General features: G+C 44.2%; 1 protein-coding gene across 5 annotated transcripts in view; it reads left to right on the top strand.

Annotated features, from left to right (window-relative positions):
* The window catches only part of LOC147432085 (putative ion channel POLLUX-like 2), a 173,557-nt gene that overhangs the window by 50,682 nt on the left and 106,169 nt on the right, over positions 1 to 16,706 (top strand). For all 5 annotated transcript variants that reach the window (XM_086492093.1, XM_086492090.1, XM_086492091.1 and 2 more), the window contains one exon: positions 14,477 to 14,581. In XM_086492093.1, coding sequence (XP_086348219.1) covers positions 14,477 to 14,581 — 105 coding nt within the window. The remainder of the gene's footprint in view (positions 1 to 14,476; positions 14,582 to 16,706) is intronic.

Genomic DNA, 16,706 nt, shown 5'->3' with positions numbered 1-16,706 from the left:
TATTGAGGGTTTTGCTTGCACTGGCAACCTTTGAAGTACCTCCTTGTGGAAAAATTCATTCGTTAGTAAGAAGGTTTGGATGCGCTATTTTATGTATGGTATACATGAATTGACCATTCTTATGTTTCTCTTGAAATACGTCCAGTTTGTATTTAGTGATGCAGGTTGTCCATGGTGCCATCTTTTGATTATCATTGTTTGTGTTGTTATGAGAGGTAGGTTCCATTCCTTTCAGCATTTGGGTGAAACAGGGATTAGAGCAGCTCTTTTGTTGCAACCTTGATGAGATCTTGGACTTTATCACTTAAGGAGCATAGAGCGGCTCAGCTGTTCTGGCACTTGGATAACCTTTTTCTCTATGCAGATGACACTAGACTTGTAGCAAATTGTCTATGTAGCAGGAAAGTGTGTCGTGCTCTCTACTGTGGGTTCTCTTTAGTGCAATATGCATGAAACCTCACTCCAGCAGAATGAAAACAATATAGATCAGGAAACACTATCTCTTGGGGACTCCATTCATCTTATTTGCCTGAAGCCATAGGTGCCGCGGGAAAAAAATAAATTTGGGATCGGATTTCCCGTAGAAGAGAAATCGGCCGTTCTCTGATACCATTGTAACAGACTTGGACACTCCAAGTCAAGAATCTACCACGACAGCACCAAATAACCACTTCAAAACAGTAAATAGTTTACAATTGACTCAACACTGGCCCAGCGAGTTCCGTGCCTAGAGATATTGGCCCCAAAGACTGGCGCCCCTTTCGGTATTTCTTTTTGTATTAATTGGAGTTCAAAGTACAAGAGTGCGGGCAAGCGCTCACACTTAGACTTTGCGTCCAGATGCCCTGAGTTGTGAGTGGCCTACCCACTTATTTAAAGAGTACAAGGGTTGCTAAAAGCAGAGCCCCAAAAGCTGAAAATCAAAAGCTCAAAAGCCGAGACGCCTGAAGGATAGGCTAAGAAAAAGAAAAGGAAGCCTTTTGTGCGCAAGTCTTTCGAGGAAAAGAAGGCTTTAATGGCTGAGAACAAATGCTTTATATACGAGCAGCTTGGTCATTTCACTGCAGATTGTCTCAGAGGAGGAGGCCAGCTGACTCGGAGGACAAAGAGAACAAGAAAGGGAAGAAGCCCAAACCCACGGCTGGGTTAGTGTCAGATATGGTGGGTGATGTATAGCGTGTAAAGTCAAAGGTCAGATAACACTTATCTTCTTTGATCCAGGTGCTAAAGCAAACTTTATCTCACCAGAGTTGGCTATCAGGTTGGGCATTAAAGCTAAAGAGATGGGGTATACAACAGAGTAGGGTTAGCATGTCTTGGCCACTGAAAATGTGTTATTCGAAAGTTGTGTCTATATATTCAGTCATCTGTGGAGACAGAGGAATTCTATATCATGCCATTGGAAGGGTCCGATGTGCTGTTGAGAATCCTGTGGATGTTTCGTTTACATGGGAGTGCTAGTATCTTCAACAAAAAGATCACCCTTCAACATAGGTGCAAAACTCACATCCTTGATGTATAATTTAAAGGGGAGTCTGTCCCTGTTGTATCTCCTTTGGCTATGATCTCTGTAATTAAGAAGCATCTTTATGCATACTTGATTTTTGCACCTGATGTTCCATATAATTGTCATCAAAATTTATCTATATTAGATAAAGAAAGGTTAGCATTTTTGCGAGAGTTTTAGCGATTGTTTTTCTGATTCATTACCGTCTCACTTGCCGTCTGACAGGCTTGAGGATCATGCGATAGATTTGGTGCCAGGTTGTAGCCCACCAAATAGGCCTCCCTACAGGGTTAGTGCAGCCCAACAGAAAGAGATTATGAGCCAAGGAGAGGAGCTGCTAGAGGAAGGGCTGATTCAACCTAGTTCTTCACCCTTTTGCTCGCGAGTGTTTCTAATGCAGAAGAAGCATGGCTCTTGGCGCATGTGTATTGACTACCGTGCATTGAATAAGAATACCATCAAGAACAAGTTTACTATCTTAATGGTTGATGATACTCTTGACCGACTAGAGGGTGCAGTAATTTTCAGCAAGATATATGTTAAAAGTGGGTACCATCAAATTTGTATCAGGCCAGAGGTTGTGCATAAGGTTGCGTTTAGGATGACATTTGGTCTTTACAAGTTTCTAGTGACGCCATTTGGCCTTACAAATGCTCTTGTTACGTTCAATAGGATGATGGATTGGATTTTCCGCCCACATCAAAAGTTTGTTGGCACATTCTTTGATGACATGATAGTCTATTAGAAGAATAAAGAGGAGCATAGGCATCACTTGACCAATGTGTTTGAAGAATTACGCAGTCATAGGCTGCTCGTCAATCCTAAGAAAAGTGAATTCTTCTTGGAAGAGATCCTCTTTGTTGGCCACATAGTGTCAAAGGATGGTGTTCGAATGGATCTTGCTAAGGTTGAAACAATCAAGACATGACTAGACTTAAAGACTGTGCACGATGTCCGTAGCTTCTTGGGATTATGTTCGTACTACAGAAGGTTTATCAGGAACTTTGCCAAGATTGCTTCACCCCTTCATGCTTTGCAAAAGAAAGAGGTCACTTTCATGTGGACACAAAAAGAGATTCAGCTTTTAATCTCTTAAAGAAAAAGATGACTTCGGATCCAGCAATTGTTCTACCAGATCTCAGGAAGTAATTTGTGGTCCAGTGTGATGCGTGTGGCAATAGTATTGGGGCAGTTTAATGCAAGATGGACGGGTAGTAGCTTATGAAAGCAGAATCTTGCAAGGGTTGGAAAAGACTATGCAAATCTATGAGAAAGAGCTACAGGCCGTGATTCATGTGCTTTCTAGTTGGAAACACTACCTACTAGGTGCTGATTTTGTTGTCCAGACAGATCATTAAACCTTGCACTTTCCTTTAAAGGTGAGTTTGGGCTTATTATGGGTTCATCTAGGTATATATAGATCATCAGACCTTGCGATACTTCTTGACACAATCGAGTTATTCAAAAAGCATATGCAATGGACAAACATTCTCTCTATGTTCCACTTTCAAATTGTGCATGTAGAAGGCACGAAGGATGTTGTGGCTGATGCGTTATCAAGAAAACCACAAATTTCAGCTGTGTCAATTTCTTATCATCATGAGCTTGATGACATGAAGGAACAATATGCTACTGATGAAGGTTTTGCAAGGATCTTTGAAGAGTTGCAAGATGGGCAACGCCATGAGCAGTATATCTCAGGGACGGTTTTATGATGATGCACGGCAGACTATGTGTCACTAGGCCATTGCGACATAAAGTTATGGTGATCACAGCTTTAATGGAAAGCTTTCCTTCTCCCCTATTCTATGTAGCACAATGATTCCACTCTCGTGCACCTCTCTCCCCTTTAGAATAGAGAATCGTGATGCCCAACTCAAGGGCTTTTCATTTGTATATACAGTTGTGTGGGTGCATGCACGCTTGCTGAGGCAAGAGCCTCTTGCACAGGTACTGGATTAGCTAATTGCTAATCCCCCGCATGTACAAGTGAACTCGGAGAGATTTCACACGAGAAATCTCGTCCGATTCGAAGGGCAAGTAGCCCTACAAGTGCGGGAGCTTGAGGGTTTGTTTCGGATGCGATTGGCACGCGAAACCTAGTCCGAAAAAAGAAATTACATCCTGCTGTGTATTTTTTCAGGTTTAGGGTTTTGACCCTTTTTGACCCCTTATATCCCTAGGAGCTTTGGGAAGCTAGGGGATTATTGTACAGGTGTTTTGGCGCATTTTTGGGGTAGATAACAGAGAATTCAGCGTGCTGCAATTTCTCGCCAGGTTTGGGAGAGTGCTGAAATGCGCAGGGAAAGTCATCTTTGTCTTGGAGATTTTGTTTGTGAAGCCTCCTAATGCGGTTATGTTGCTGAAATCCGGGTAGAGTAGGTCATTTTCAGCCCAATAAAAGTGAGATAGCTCGTAGAAATTTACAAGTTTTCTCCAAAATTTTAACTGAATAAAGAAAAACCGAGAGGGGCACCAACCTTGGGGCCAACACGGTGTCACTGTCTGCTTGGAAGCACTCTAGCTCCCAGGCCGTGTTTTGTTTGAAGTGTAATTTCCAGTCACAGGCTTATTTGTGAAGTGCTTCTGTGTCGTAAAGTTTAGCAATGTAAAGATCGGGTGAAAGCTAAAGTCTACTGCCCTCTAATGAGTCTGTGGGCCGGTTCCACTTCCTCTAGCCCGTCAAATGGGGTAGGTTGTTCGAGTTCGGGATTGGACTCCACTGACAAAGACCTATGATGCACCATTGGATCCATCTTGGGAGCCTTGAGTATGTATCCATATGGCGTGATTTTCCCAATCACTTAGTGCTTTAGTGTGCCACAGCTATGGTCTACCGATGAGCAAAGGAAAGCCACCCTCAACCTAGGGAAGGCGAAATACAACAAAATCCAAGCTAAAGGTGAAGTCTTATACCTGCAGATGCACGTTGTCCACTATGCCTAATGGGTAGACTTTCCTCGAGCCGGCCAATGCAACTATGAAGGGGACAGGCCGAGTAGGCTGCAAACCAAATTCCAACATAGTGAACTCAGGCATTGGGTTGATGTCAAATCAACCATGCCCTATTACTCCTGAGAATTGCTGCCCCAAGATGGACATGATGAGACGAGGGCTTCTATAATTAGTGGGGGGAGCAACGGGGTAGAATATCATATAGGACTTTGATGGGTGCACTAGGAGATATCCGCCACTAGGACCTGCTTTGGGATAAAGTAACTGAATAAATACGAGGGTGTCACTTCAAAAACTAGCCGAAGCATCTCATAGGGAGACACTTGTTGTAAGGTGTTTGATCTGTGCTGTAGACTTGTCTCTTTGTATTAGTACCTTCTCTGGTACCTTGATCTACTGTAGGTTAGCTACTGCTTCCAAGAAAGCCGTATCAATATCGAAGAGTAGAGATGAAGATCCTCCCTTGGCACTAGGAAATGACTTGTTAGTTACTGGAGGAGGTGTATTTACTAGTGAGATATTGGGTGGAAGAGTTGAACTTGCTGGAAGGCTGAGACGGAGGGCTGCCCTATGTGCCTGAGTGAGGACATTAGCAGGCTCCTCAACCTGTTGCAATTTGTCTTCAAGGGCCACCACATGAGTAGAACGTAGCAATTGAGGGATGGTGCTAACTGCTATGAGATTGATTTTGGGAAATGTGAATTTAGGCTAGCTCTAACTTGAAAACGTGGATGTGCGTTGTTTGGGACTCTCCTTAGCCCTAGGTCAATGACAGCAAGGAGAGACACTTCTGGCAGGGGGCATTTGATTTGGTAATGCCCTTATTCCCCGCAATTGTAACACAAAATGGGCCGATTGGATGGTCGAGTTGAGGGTTGAGGTGGTTTGTACTCCTGCTGCATGGAGGTGGATGTTGAGGTATAGAATCTCTGAGGGGATGACAAAGCATTAGCATGATAAAAGCTCTGAGATGGAAAAGTGCTTTGCATACCCTGCATAGAGGGTGTAGTCAGAAAAGGTGGCATGTGGTTTGGATGGCAGTAGGGGAAAACCATATTGGATGTAGGTACCAACCCTTCTTGAAGGGTAGGAGCAAGGCTTTGCTATAGTTGTCGCAATCCTTTTAGGTAGTAGCAATCCTTGTATTCATGTCCAGATGCTCACCTTAGCCAGAATGCTTGTCAGCTCCTCCATTGTAGGCTGCATAGAAGCCGGCTGTAGCACAATTGGTGGAAAGTGTATTGGGGGAGGTGATAAGGTTGATGATGAGCTGGTTGAGGTAGATGCCAGAGAGGGTAGTTGTAACAGACTTGGACACTCCAAGTCGGGAATCTACCACAACACACATGAGCAAACTGAAAGAATTGAACAAAACTGACAGAGGGAGACGACATGGCATGGCGAAGTTCTACGCCCAGAGAGATTGGCCCCAAAGACTGTCGCCGCTTTCGGTATTTCTTTATTATCAATGCTTCACAAAATACAAATGTGCGAGGGTCCTTGTCTGAGCGGTGCTCCAAGCGTATCTGTATGAGACTGAGGCCCTGACACTTAATTATAGGCCCCGGGCCTTCCAAAAACAATGTACATGAAAAGCTTGAAGTCTAAAAGCATCTCGGTCCCAAAAGCTAACACCCCAACAGCGAGCGCAAATCCCGGAATTTCGTACAAGTGTCACGTCAGCAACGTAAATCTGTACGGTTAGTCACGTCAACAATAATTTGTGGGTCCGTACAGTTGCTATGTCCTCAGCCCTTTACGCCTTTAATCCCTTCGGAGCCCATCAGACAGGACCCCATAATTTGGTACAACTTATAAAAAGTGTTGTCCTTTCATACTTGGCCTCTCAGATTGGTTCTGCAAGTTGTTAAAACTTCTTCTACATCTTTTAGTGGGGCTCTGACCTCTTTTTGTCCGAAGTTTGTCCTCTAGGTCACACCATCACTTTGTGACATACACCCCTCTTGAAAGAAATGTTATCGCCCTCGATTACGCCTGCAAAACCAACATAAGCCAGCAACCGGTTCAGTAGACTCTGACTCTTAAGTACTGGTGCACTGGACAACACATATCTAATACTTGCACAAAGATGACAGTAACTGAATATTCACATCAATATCCCCTTCCAAGATATTTGATGAGAATCATGATCATCGTAATGTATTTAGCAATCACATCTAGATCTCACTGATCTCTAGCAGATGTCGGAATTGACTAAATCTTGTTAATACATCACCCCTCTCTCAAGTGAACAAGACCGAAATGCTACAATCATTTCGTCTTTCAATCATGCACTCAAACATTACACACATGAGAGAGCATATTTCTCAAATCTATTTAGGTAATTCCTATTTCAAAGTACTTCTTTTCTTAAAGTGATACAACAGAATACTGTCAACCCATCAGTACCCCTGAAGTTTGAGGAGAAATCAGTGACTTTAATCCATCTGGGTAATCTGTGACAAAGGAGCAGAGTAACACCCCTCTTGTGCAGTCCGCACTGCACCAAATTCAACCCGCTGATCAATGATAACTCTTGGAATAGTCGAAGCTAGACCAAAAGACTCAAGGAAAAGCTCTAAAATCCGAGGAGTATGTGCTAGGTCCTCCTCCTCCATCCCCGTTTCGCATCCACTGCCGGCAGTTCTTGAACTTGACTAAATAGCGGCGTATCTGCTTACCTCTCACTTTTCTTTCCTTGTGAGCCAGTATATGTTCCGAAATGAAATTGTGACAAAATATTTACCCATCACATTTGCTTGTCCGAAAGCTGTTTCTAGAACAAGAAATAGCGTAAACTTTGATATTGGTGAACACTGTAAAATCGGCTCCGAGTAGGAAGTGTCGCCATTGAGTAAGAGCATGGATAATTGCCAACAGCTCCCTCTCGTAAATTTGTGCAACCCGTTCTGGTCTAGAAAACATTGAGCACTCATAGGTAACAACATGGACTTCTTGCATCAAGACCGCTCCCAGATTGCGGCCATATGCATCACTATATACCTCAAATGGATTTTGCAACTCTGGCAAAACTTCTCCTTGAGAGTCTCTAAGATTGTCCCCAAGTGAAAGGAACCCCTGTTTGTGTCAAAGCAATCAATCTCCGCAAACTTTTTAATGAATCGCCGATAGTAAGAACTCAAACCTAGAAAGTTGCGAATCTCATGAACATTCTTCAAATCTGGCCAATCTTTGATGGTCTCAACCTTAGCCGGATCCATTTTGACACCCGCAGAGACAATGTGAATCTTTGATAAGAAAAACTTACTCTTCTTTCCATTCACCACCAACCGATGTTGCGTCAGTGCCTAAAAGACCTGTAGTAGGTGATGTCGATGCTTTGCCGCATTCTTGAACAATACGTCAAAAAAGTTGCCCATCTCCAAAAATCGTGTTCATCATCGTGTTGAACATTGCAGGAGCTTTTGTGAGACCAAAAGGCATCACCAAAGTTCAAACCAAAGGACGTCCTGAATACGGTCTTATATACATCTCCAGGAGCAATCTTGATCTGATGATAGCCACTTTTAAGGTTGATTCTACTGAAACAAGTAGAACCTTGTAACTTGTCCATTATATCATCGATCCTAGGTATCGGAAATGTCCTTGATGGTGATTTTATTGAGAGCCCTGTAGCCAATGCACATTCTCCAAGATCCATCTTTCTTTAGAACCAAAAGCATTGGCGAACAAAATGGTGTTGTACTGGGTTGAATTAACCCTTTTTCCAATAATTATTTCACTTGGTTCGTAATCTCTTCATTTTGGGCTTTGTCTACTCTGTAAGGTGGCTGGTTCGGTGGCGTATTGCCCAGCATCAAATCAATTGTGTGATCTTCAGGACGTTGAGGAGGTAACTCTCTTCGAAAGCCTTTTGAGAAACAGTAAGCCTTAGCTTGCAATAATTCTTGGTGTTCCTTCTCAAGGTTTGACAAATTTGACATTTTCTTGTCATCTATCTCATTTAAGAAGATTGAGTAAACAGACATACTAGATTTTATCAATCTGGAAGTGGCGGAAGCCAATACAAGTGGGACTGACTCACCCTTCAATTTTACATGAAGTACTATCTCTCTACCCTTTTCATTCTTCAAAGTTGCTTTTCTTGATTCTTAACAGAACATCACACCCCTCCAAAGGCATGATATAGAAGTCCTCGTGCCCCAAATCCTCTGAAAGTGCAATCAAAGTTTGCCTATGATAGGTGCATTGGCAACATCCCGACCGGGTGCTGCTAGAACTGCCTCTGCTGGTGGTCCCATTTTATCTGGCGTGATTCCAAGTCGAGCCGCCAATTCAGTCGAAATGAAGTTGGCCTTGGCTCCTTCGTTGAAGAAAAAGAGGGCTTCTTGATCTTGTACTTTGCCCCACGCTCTGTAGAGCTCCGTACTTTCATTTATGTTCTCAGGGTCAATCCCCACAAAATCTGCTACCAATTCAGATTTTGTCTTTCCCTTCTTCGCTCACTCCTCTGCTGCTCTAGAACTCTCAGGCTTGTTCTCTTGCTGTTCCTTTGGTGCGTTATTAGGGCACCTGGCTAACACATGCCCGTGTTTCCCACAACCGTAAAATTTACCCTCCTTAAGGTATTCGGCTCCTTGCTCGATCGACAGTTGAGGGCCTCAAGGTCTTCTCTTATACGGCTTTCTCTTTTGTTACTGTTGTTCGTATCTTGTCCGGTCCGACCTGTGACCAATCTATCTGTGGGGTACGTAAGAGTGCCCCCATGCATTGCGGACCCTTTCTTTGCATGTCCCATTAGTTGTTGCATGGACTCGGACTTCTGCAGTAGATAATAATCTCGTATCTCTTTAGGTAATCGCTCTATCTGCTGCTTGAATGTAATTTTCTTGAAAGAAGAGGCTAGTAAGAAAGTGTCCCAAAATCTCTGGCAATAAGTATCTAGGGTGTCTTCCTTGGTCCTCCTTAGATGATTCCAAGCTGTAATCACATCACGTTCGTATTTTGGAGTGAGCCATGAGGAAGTGTATTAATACTCTTTTGAACTGAAGCCACTTTGTTGGTGCCTCCCTTCGTAGAAGCAGGGTAGACCATCAAGTTTGGGCGTTCCCCTAGAGGTAGGATGCCGTCCTTTCGACTTTGGAGTGCTCTGAATAGCGTCCTCCGGAGTATGCGGTAGCAAATTGTTGAATAAAAGCGAGGGCCTTGTCAGTATCCTTAAAGCCAGAAAAAGTGTCAAACTTTATCGCTTGCCCACCCTCCTCCAAATCTTTGGGTTTATTCTTCCTACCCTCAAGGAAATCATACTGGTTGGCTCTGTAAAAATGATTTCTCTTTGCAAACACTGGCCCATCAGACTTTGAACTGTCCGAGGAAGAAGAATCCTTGTCTGAACCGTCAAAGTACTTCTGAGATCTTCTATGGGATCGACTCTTCTTTGCCTTCTTCTTGCCTTTGCTGTGTGTGTGGATCTTTTTCCTCTTTGTGCCCTTTCTTCACTCGTCATTGGACTTGGAGGTGGAAGAACTGTCAGAGCTATTAGAAGAACTGGAATCATCCTCAAATCTAACTCGTTTCTTTGCGTTGGCATTTTCAAAAGTAGATCTCCGACCCAAGTAGCTCGAATAGTCTCCTGCTCGACTTTGCCTTCCCGGCAATTTCTTGGTCTTCATGAGTCTGCTGACTCCTCGTTGTATTGCTTTTTCAAACTCATCCTCTGAATACACCTTCTGGGCAGGAAACTTAGGTGTAGTTGACTTCTTCAATGCTCACTTCAGAGGTGATCTGATGACGGAGTGCCATTTGGAATGCATCTCATCAAGCGGGTACTTGGCCAAAAAATTTTCATACTGTGGATCCTTGGAGTATCGAAGCATCTACTGGGCACAAGCGTCAACCTACTGTTGCTGCTGCATCTCCATCCTTTCGTACTCAGTAGGAGGAGATGGCCCGTATTGCTCTGAATCTTCAGAAGATGGACGATGTTCAATGGAATCTTCATTGCTCTCGCCCGGGCCCGAATGGTCGAGCGCCATAGTTTCATCCTGGCGGGATTTGTCGATTAAATCCATGCGTGTTGTGAGTAAAAGGGATTGGATCCTTCGTAGAAGAAGAATCGATTGAGCTCTGATACCACTGTTATAGACTTGGACACTCCAAGTCGGGAATCTACCACAACACACGTGAGAAAACTGAAATAATTGAACAAAACTGAGAGAGAAAGAAAGATTTTTAACGTCTATGTCAGGCCGAAATCGGCCTATGAGACAAATCAAATGTACACGGTGTGTATGTCATCCGTCTATCGGAAAGACAAATGAAACAAAACTGATACAAAACTGAACTGAATGTAGGTAGTGGAGTATCTGAGGAGGGATGGAGCTCTATCTCTAGGGGTATATGCATGTCTATATGCTCAAGGTAGTACAATCATGAGAATGCATCAAGCTATCTAGCTCCATCCTGTACTAATGGGGATGAGAGAGAGAGAGAGAGAGAGAGAGAGAGAGAGAGAGAGAGAGAGAGAGAGAGAGAGAGAGAGCATCAAATACAAAGTGGTGAATCTAATACAATGTCTGAAGTACAAGTACAAAAAGTACTGAAAGTAAAAATGAAAACTGAAATGAAGTGTGAAATGTGAAATGTGAAAATGTAGAATAGGCCCTCAATGACAATCTGGGTGTCGTGCTAGAATGCCTCTGATCCTCTGCTGGAGTCTCCGTCGATGTAGTGTGCTCCTGTGTCTCGGTCGTGGTCGTCTCGATCTCCCGAGCTCAATCGCCCTGTCAGTGAGGGTGCCTCTGGTATGAATGCGGGTACAACCCTGTGCTGGTGGTTGGTCTCTTGGCTCCCTCGATCCAAAGAAGTCTGTGATCTATCTTTGCGACTGTCGTACTCCATGTCTCCCCAACAGACTGTCTCTATGTCGGTGTAGCTCAAGTAGATATAAGCCAAGGCATCTCTGGTCCTGATACCTCATGACTCTATCTAGGGGTCCAAAACCCTCCCTGAATAAGCAATGGAAGCGCCCTCGTATCTCATAATACACAGTGCAGTGGCATATGTAGTGTAGCTCTGTCTCTGGCTCTCTACTGCATAGTTGACATATCCTAGACTTTGGTGGTATCCCTTTGAATCTACCTGTCTCAATCTCCAGCTGGTGTGAGGATGTGCGAATTTGACCAATAGCACATCGCAGAACATGAGATAAATGAGTGTCCATGTAGTTCGGACGAGTCACAAACCCATCCCCTGAAAGTTGGAGAAGGTGCTCTTTGTAGAAAGCCATCTTCGTGCCCAACTCCTGTATCGGCTCTACCCATGTCCTCCTGGTGTCCAACTGTATAAGATCCTAACGAATGAGTCTGGTGATCTCCGTCCGTGTGACTGGCAGGGAGGGTGCATTTAAGGAATACTGAAAGGGAGGAAATCTATCCATGCTGAGACCATGCCTCTGAAACCATGAGGTCATATGTGCATACCAACATGATGCATCTCCCTGCATCGCTAACTGTCTAGAGGACTCAAGAGCCAGTCTAGTATATCTGCCTCTATGTGTATCCCAGAGACTGTGCATAAAGGACACTGATCTGGTAAGAGCCTCAATCTCTATAGGAGGGGCGGCTACCTCCGCTCGAATAATCGCATGGGGTACAAAGGCCTTGGCTCTAATCATCCGGGATATCATAAATACCAAGGGTCTCTCCATGTTCCTCCAACTGTCATGATTCATAGATGGTCCCCAAACTTGGACCCCATAAAGCATAGCTGAAGCAACCAAAGTATCAAAGAGCCATAGTTTTGTTCGTGGTTCTTGAAACTGAACCTGCGAACACATCCTCTCTAGCCCTCCTAATGCCGCATAGGCTCTGGATAGTCTAGTCTCTGCTGCTCTCCTCAGGGTAAACCTCGGTCCCGTGAATACCACCCTCAGATATGTATATTCATCTGTGTATTCCACAGTGTCCTTGCCATATACGAGTGTAGGTGCCGATCTCTTGACCCATTGTGGTGTGGTGTTAAACACCATAACCTTGGTTTTACCAAGGTTCACAGACAGTCCACTATCCTCTGCAAAGTTGTGCAATGCATCCAAATGTCTTTGCATGCCCTCTGGCGACTCTGACATTAACACAATATCATCAGCATATAATAATAAAGGGATCCATGTCCCTGCCAGCTGAGCGCCTCTGTCACCCTCTCTGTCAATGTAGTCAGAGACCTCATCTACATACATACCAAAAAGTGTAGGGGACAAAGGACACCCCTCTTTCACTCCAATAGTGGAATGAACAATGTCAGAAATCCCCTCAGGAGTGCGTACCTGGCCAGTCACTGAGCCGTATAAAGCCATGATCCCCCATATGATCTCTGTGGATACTCCCAACTTCAGTAGCTTGTGCATCAATCTGGCCCTCGGCACTGTGTCAAATGCCTTGCGGAAGTCCACAAAGCAACAATACATCCGTCTCCCATGTGCCCGACCCTCCTCAATAATGGCTCTGAGTGTAAGAATATGGTCCAAAGTGGAGAAACCCCTCCTGAATCCAGCCTGACCTGCTGCTCGTATGTCCTCATTTTCTGCCCATTTACTCAGTTGCTGTTCAAGAATGGATGCATACAACCGTGCCAATGTGTGCCCTATCATAATAGTACGGTAGTTCCCTGGTACTGTGGGGTCCCCTGCCTTGAAAAGAGGTACAATAGTAGATAATCTCCAGGACTCGGGTAGTCCCTCACACATGACACTGTTAAACAACCGCGCAAGAACCTCTGACAGTAAATCTCTAGCATGTATCAAGTGCCACCAAACCATCATGATCATATGCTCTCCTAGTCCTCATCCTGTCAATGGCGTTCTTCACCATCTCGGTGGTAAAAAGGGTACTAGTGGCTGGACATGGCTCTAGAGGGTCTGGTAATGGTGGTTGCCCAGGTACTGTATATAATGATGCTGCATATTAACCCCAAATCTCGGGAGAGGTAATCACTGGAGGAGGTGAGTGCTCATGGAAGAGACGCCAGGCCTCACCTGAATCTCGGCTCAAAAAGAGCTGATACAAATCACGTTCCATCTGGGCTAAAAAGGCCCGCTTCTTCCGTCGCACTAAACGCCGAAGGGCAATCCGAGACTGTCTATATGTAATGACTCCAAGTATAAGCTCGCTCTGAATCTGAACTCTCATCTCTCTGCACTCCTCATCATACCAACTATTCTGAGGCATGTTCCCAGAACGTCTTCTCTGATCTGGTTGAGTGTGTGGGTATGCCTCTGCTGCTGCCCCATGCAAGATCTCCGTCAATAAAGTGGTGATCTCAGTAGTGCTCCCAGGCGTATTTGCTTGAGACTGAGGCCTTGGCATATAATTTATAGGCCCTGGTCCTTCCAAAAGCAATGTACATGAAAAGCTTCAAGTCTAAAAGCATCTGGGTCCCAAAAGCTAGCGCCTTAGCAGATCGCAGAATTCCGTATAGGTGCCAAGTCAGCATCGTAAATCGCGAAGAATCCGTTCGTTCAGCTAGGTCAGCAACACAATTTGTGGATCCGTACAGCTGCCACGTCAGCCATTTACGCCTTTAATCCCTTTGGGCCGCATCGGATAGGACCCCATAAGTTGGTACAACTCATAAAAACTGGTGTCCTTTCGTACTTGGCCTCTTAGATTGGTTCTGCAAGATCTTAAACTTCTTCTGCATCTTTCAACGGGGCTTTGACCTCTTTCTTTTCGGAGTCTGTCCTCTAGGTCATGCCAGGTCATCACTTTGTGACAGTAGTGATTGGGGGATGGAGAAGCTGATGGAACTCGGGGAAAAACCACCCTCTACGGCAGCTAAGAAACAAGGAGATTGAGAGGATGGTTGAAGAAGATCCTGAGCTCAGACTTTGCAGACTACAAACCCCATCTCTCTCTACTTGTTACAAGTCTGTCTTTGTATTTGTATACTCTGCATGTGACCATGATTAGAGAAGTTTGAAGAAATAGTCATTTACAACTTTCTGCTTTTATTTCAATCTGCCATGGACTAAGTATTTTTCTGATGTGAATTTGACAGAAAACAGACGGTTCTTTTGCTCTCGGAGAATGAAAGAAAATTCACAGAGAAGATGGTGTCTGACGCTTTGAAAGATCTGCGTCAACTCAATGTTCTGATTCGGAGGTCATACCCACAAAAAAAATAATGTTATTTTTAGTTTAGAGTTCAAAATGGATTCTTGTAAGTTCGTTTTAATTAGTCAAGAGCACTTATATGCATTGGGAAAAAGAAAGCAATTAAAAGCTGATGTCATTCGGAAAAAGCATATGTTTTCTGGATTGAAAATAAGCCAGAAAAGGACTTTTAAAAAGCAAACAAGCAGAGGTATTCTGGCCTAGACAGAGTAAATAGGTCTAGATAGAGGAAATCTTTTCTAGAAAGAGAGAACATGTTGAGAGGAAAGTCTGAGTTCGGAAGAGAAACTTAAGTTAAAAGGGCGAGTAGCATTCTTGAGAGAGAATGTGTAGCCAGGGAGGAGTCTTGATAAGTCTCAGGGTTAGGCTAAGAACCTTTTTAAGAACAGGGATACCAGATTAGACCAGATGTAGGTTGCTTCTTTGACCTATCGTTGAAACCCTAATTTTCAAACAGATCACAGCCACACTTCAAAAAGTGAAGAAATTATGTTGCACGTATTAGAAACTTTAAGGACAAATCAAAGTGGCCGAGTAAAATATAAAAGACTCAATGGCATAAGTTCCAACTCATCACCCATCTAATATATATTCCCCATTTTGAGAGAAATTGGCCTTGTTCATACCTTGGCTGCTCTCCTTTCGGAATATCCCCCGAGCTTGGCCTTGGGCATCTCTACCCCTCGCCATCTGATGCCTAGTCTTGGACCAACTCAACCACCTTGATCGGTCCTCAAATTTATTTTAACTTTTCCATCTTCTAACATCTTCATGGCCTCAAGGAGATTCACTACTAGAAAATTAGGCTCTCCGCGAATCTCGGTTGTCTTGCCATCAGCGGAGAGCCTAATTTTCCATCTTCTAACATCTTAATGGCCTCAAGGAGAGCCTCATTGCCATGTATCTCGCACAAACAAAAACATTGATCCCATTTGAGAGCCATTGCTCAAACGCATCTGCAGATCAATTATGTAGGGATCCATTGTACTTTTGGGGTTTTATGTCTTTGATTTTCCATCTTGGCACCTTGGCAAGCATCTTCCTAGATCCTGCCTCCCCATAATCAACCATGGGTACATATCTTGTGCCTGCCATCTGCACTTGTTTTTCTTTTTCATAAGTTTGTTTTCCCCCATATTTTGCATTTGATCCAACACAAAGTTCTAAAGTTTCTTCAAGAAAGACTAGTAGTTCTTCAATAGCTGTTTCTCGAGTTTGAGCATGATGTGTCTCTAAAGGCTGCTGCTCTGCCATCTGGGCAAGTTTTGTGTCAGAAGCCACGCTAGTAAGTTTTAATTTTTTTGCTTGTCTGTTTATATACAAACATAAATACCAAACTGTACTGAAAAATCTGTACCAACTTCTTAAACCGCAATTTATGTACTTCAAAAGCATAATAACAAACTCAAAGCATGTACGTCAACCTGTGCTAAATATTCGTAACTGCGTATTAGGAACTTTGTTTTTTTCCGAGAAAAAGATCCTTCCATTAGTTACTAAAACTGGCCATAGGGCTACAACCACCTCTACTAGAGAGGGCTACATAAAAAACAAGGGGAGACTCTCCCAATGAGAAAACAGGGAAAAGCCACACAGGTGGACGGCAGTGCCATCTGGGTGCACCCTGGACCATGGTGAAGAAGGGCCCAGGGCGCCAGAGTTGCAGAAAAGCCTCTCTACGCTCCTGCATGCGTTCGGAGCTGCCCTAAAGCCTCTTGAACTGGCCCCCGAGAGTATGGACCAACTCCAGCCAAAAGTCGTTAACAGCCTCCGCCGGTGGGATAGGGCGAGCCTCGAAGATGCGAAAGCAACGGGCCCGCCAAATGAAGTAGAGTGTCAAGCCGCAGAGGAGCTCCCAACACACCTCTCTCTCACTGCTCCACTCCTGGGGGGTAAGCTCTGTAGTAGCAGGTTGAAGTGTAGGTCGATCCCCCTGGATCACTATCATCTTGCTGGTGGATGATAGCTGAAACTGTAGCACCGGGTCCGTGAGGGTGGACCAGGCAACAATTCCCCAAGTGTACTGATGCGTTGTGGAAAGAGCTGGCATCAGTTGAAGAACCCGAAGCCAAACCTATTGTGCCATGGGGTAGTCCCATAGATAGTGAGGCCGA

This window comes from Adiantum capillus-veneris, chromosome 20 (genome assembly GCF_014529385.1).
Source record: "Adiantum capillus-veneris isolate H3 chromosome 20, ASM1452938v2, whole genome shotgun sequence".
Classification (NCBI taxonomy): Eukaryota; Viridiplantae; Streptophyta; class Polypodiopsida; order Polypodiales; family Pteridaceae; genus Adiantum; species Adiantum capillus-veneris.
The sequence above is the reverse complement of the archived record's forward strand: the minus strand, read 5'-3'. Positions and strand labels throughout refer to the sequence as shown.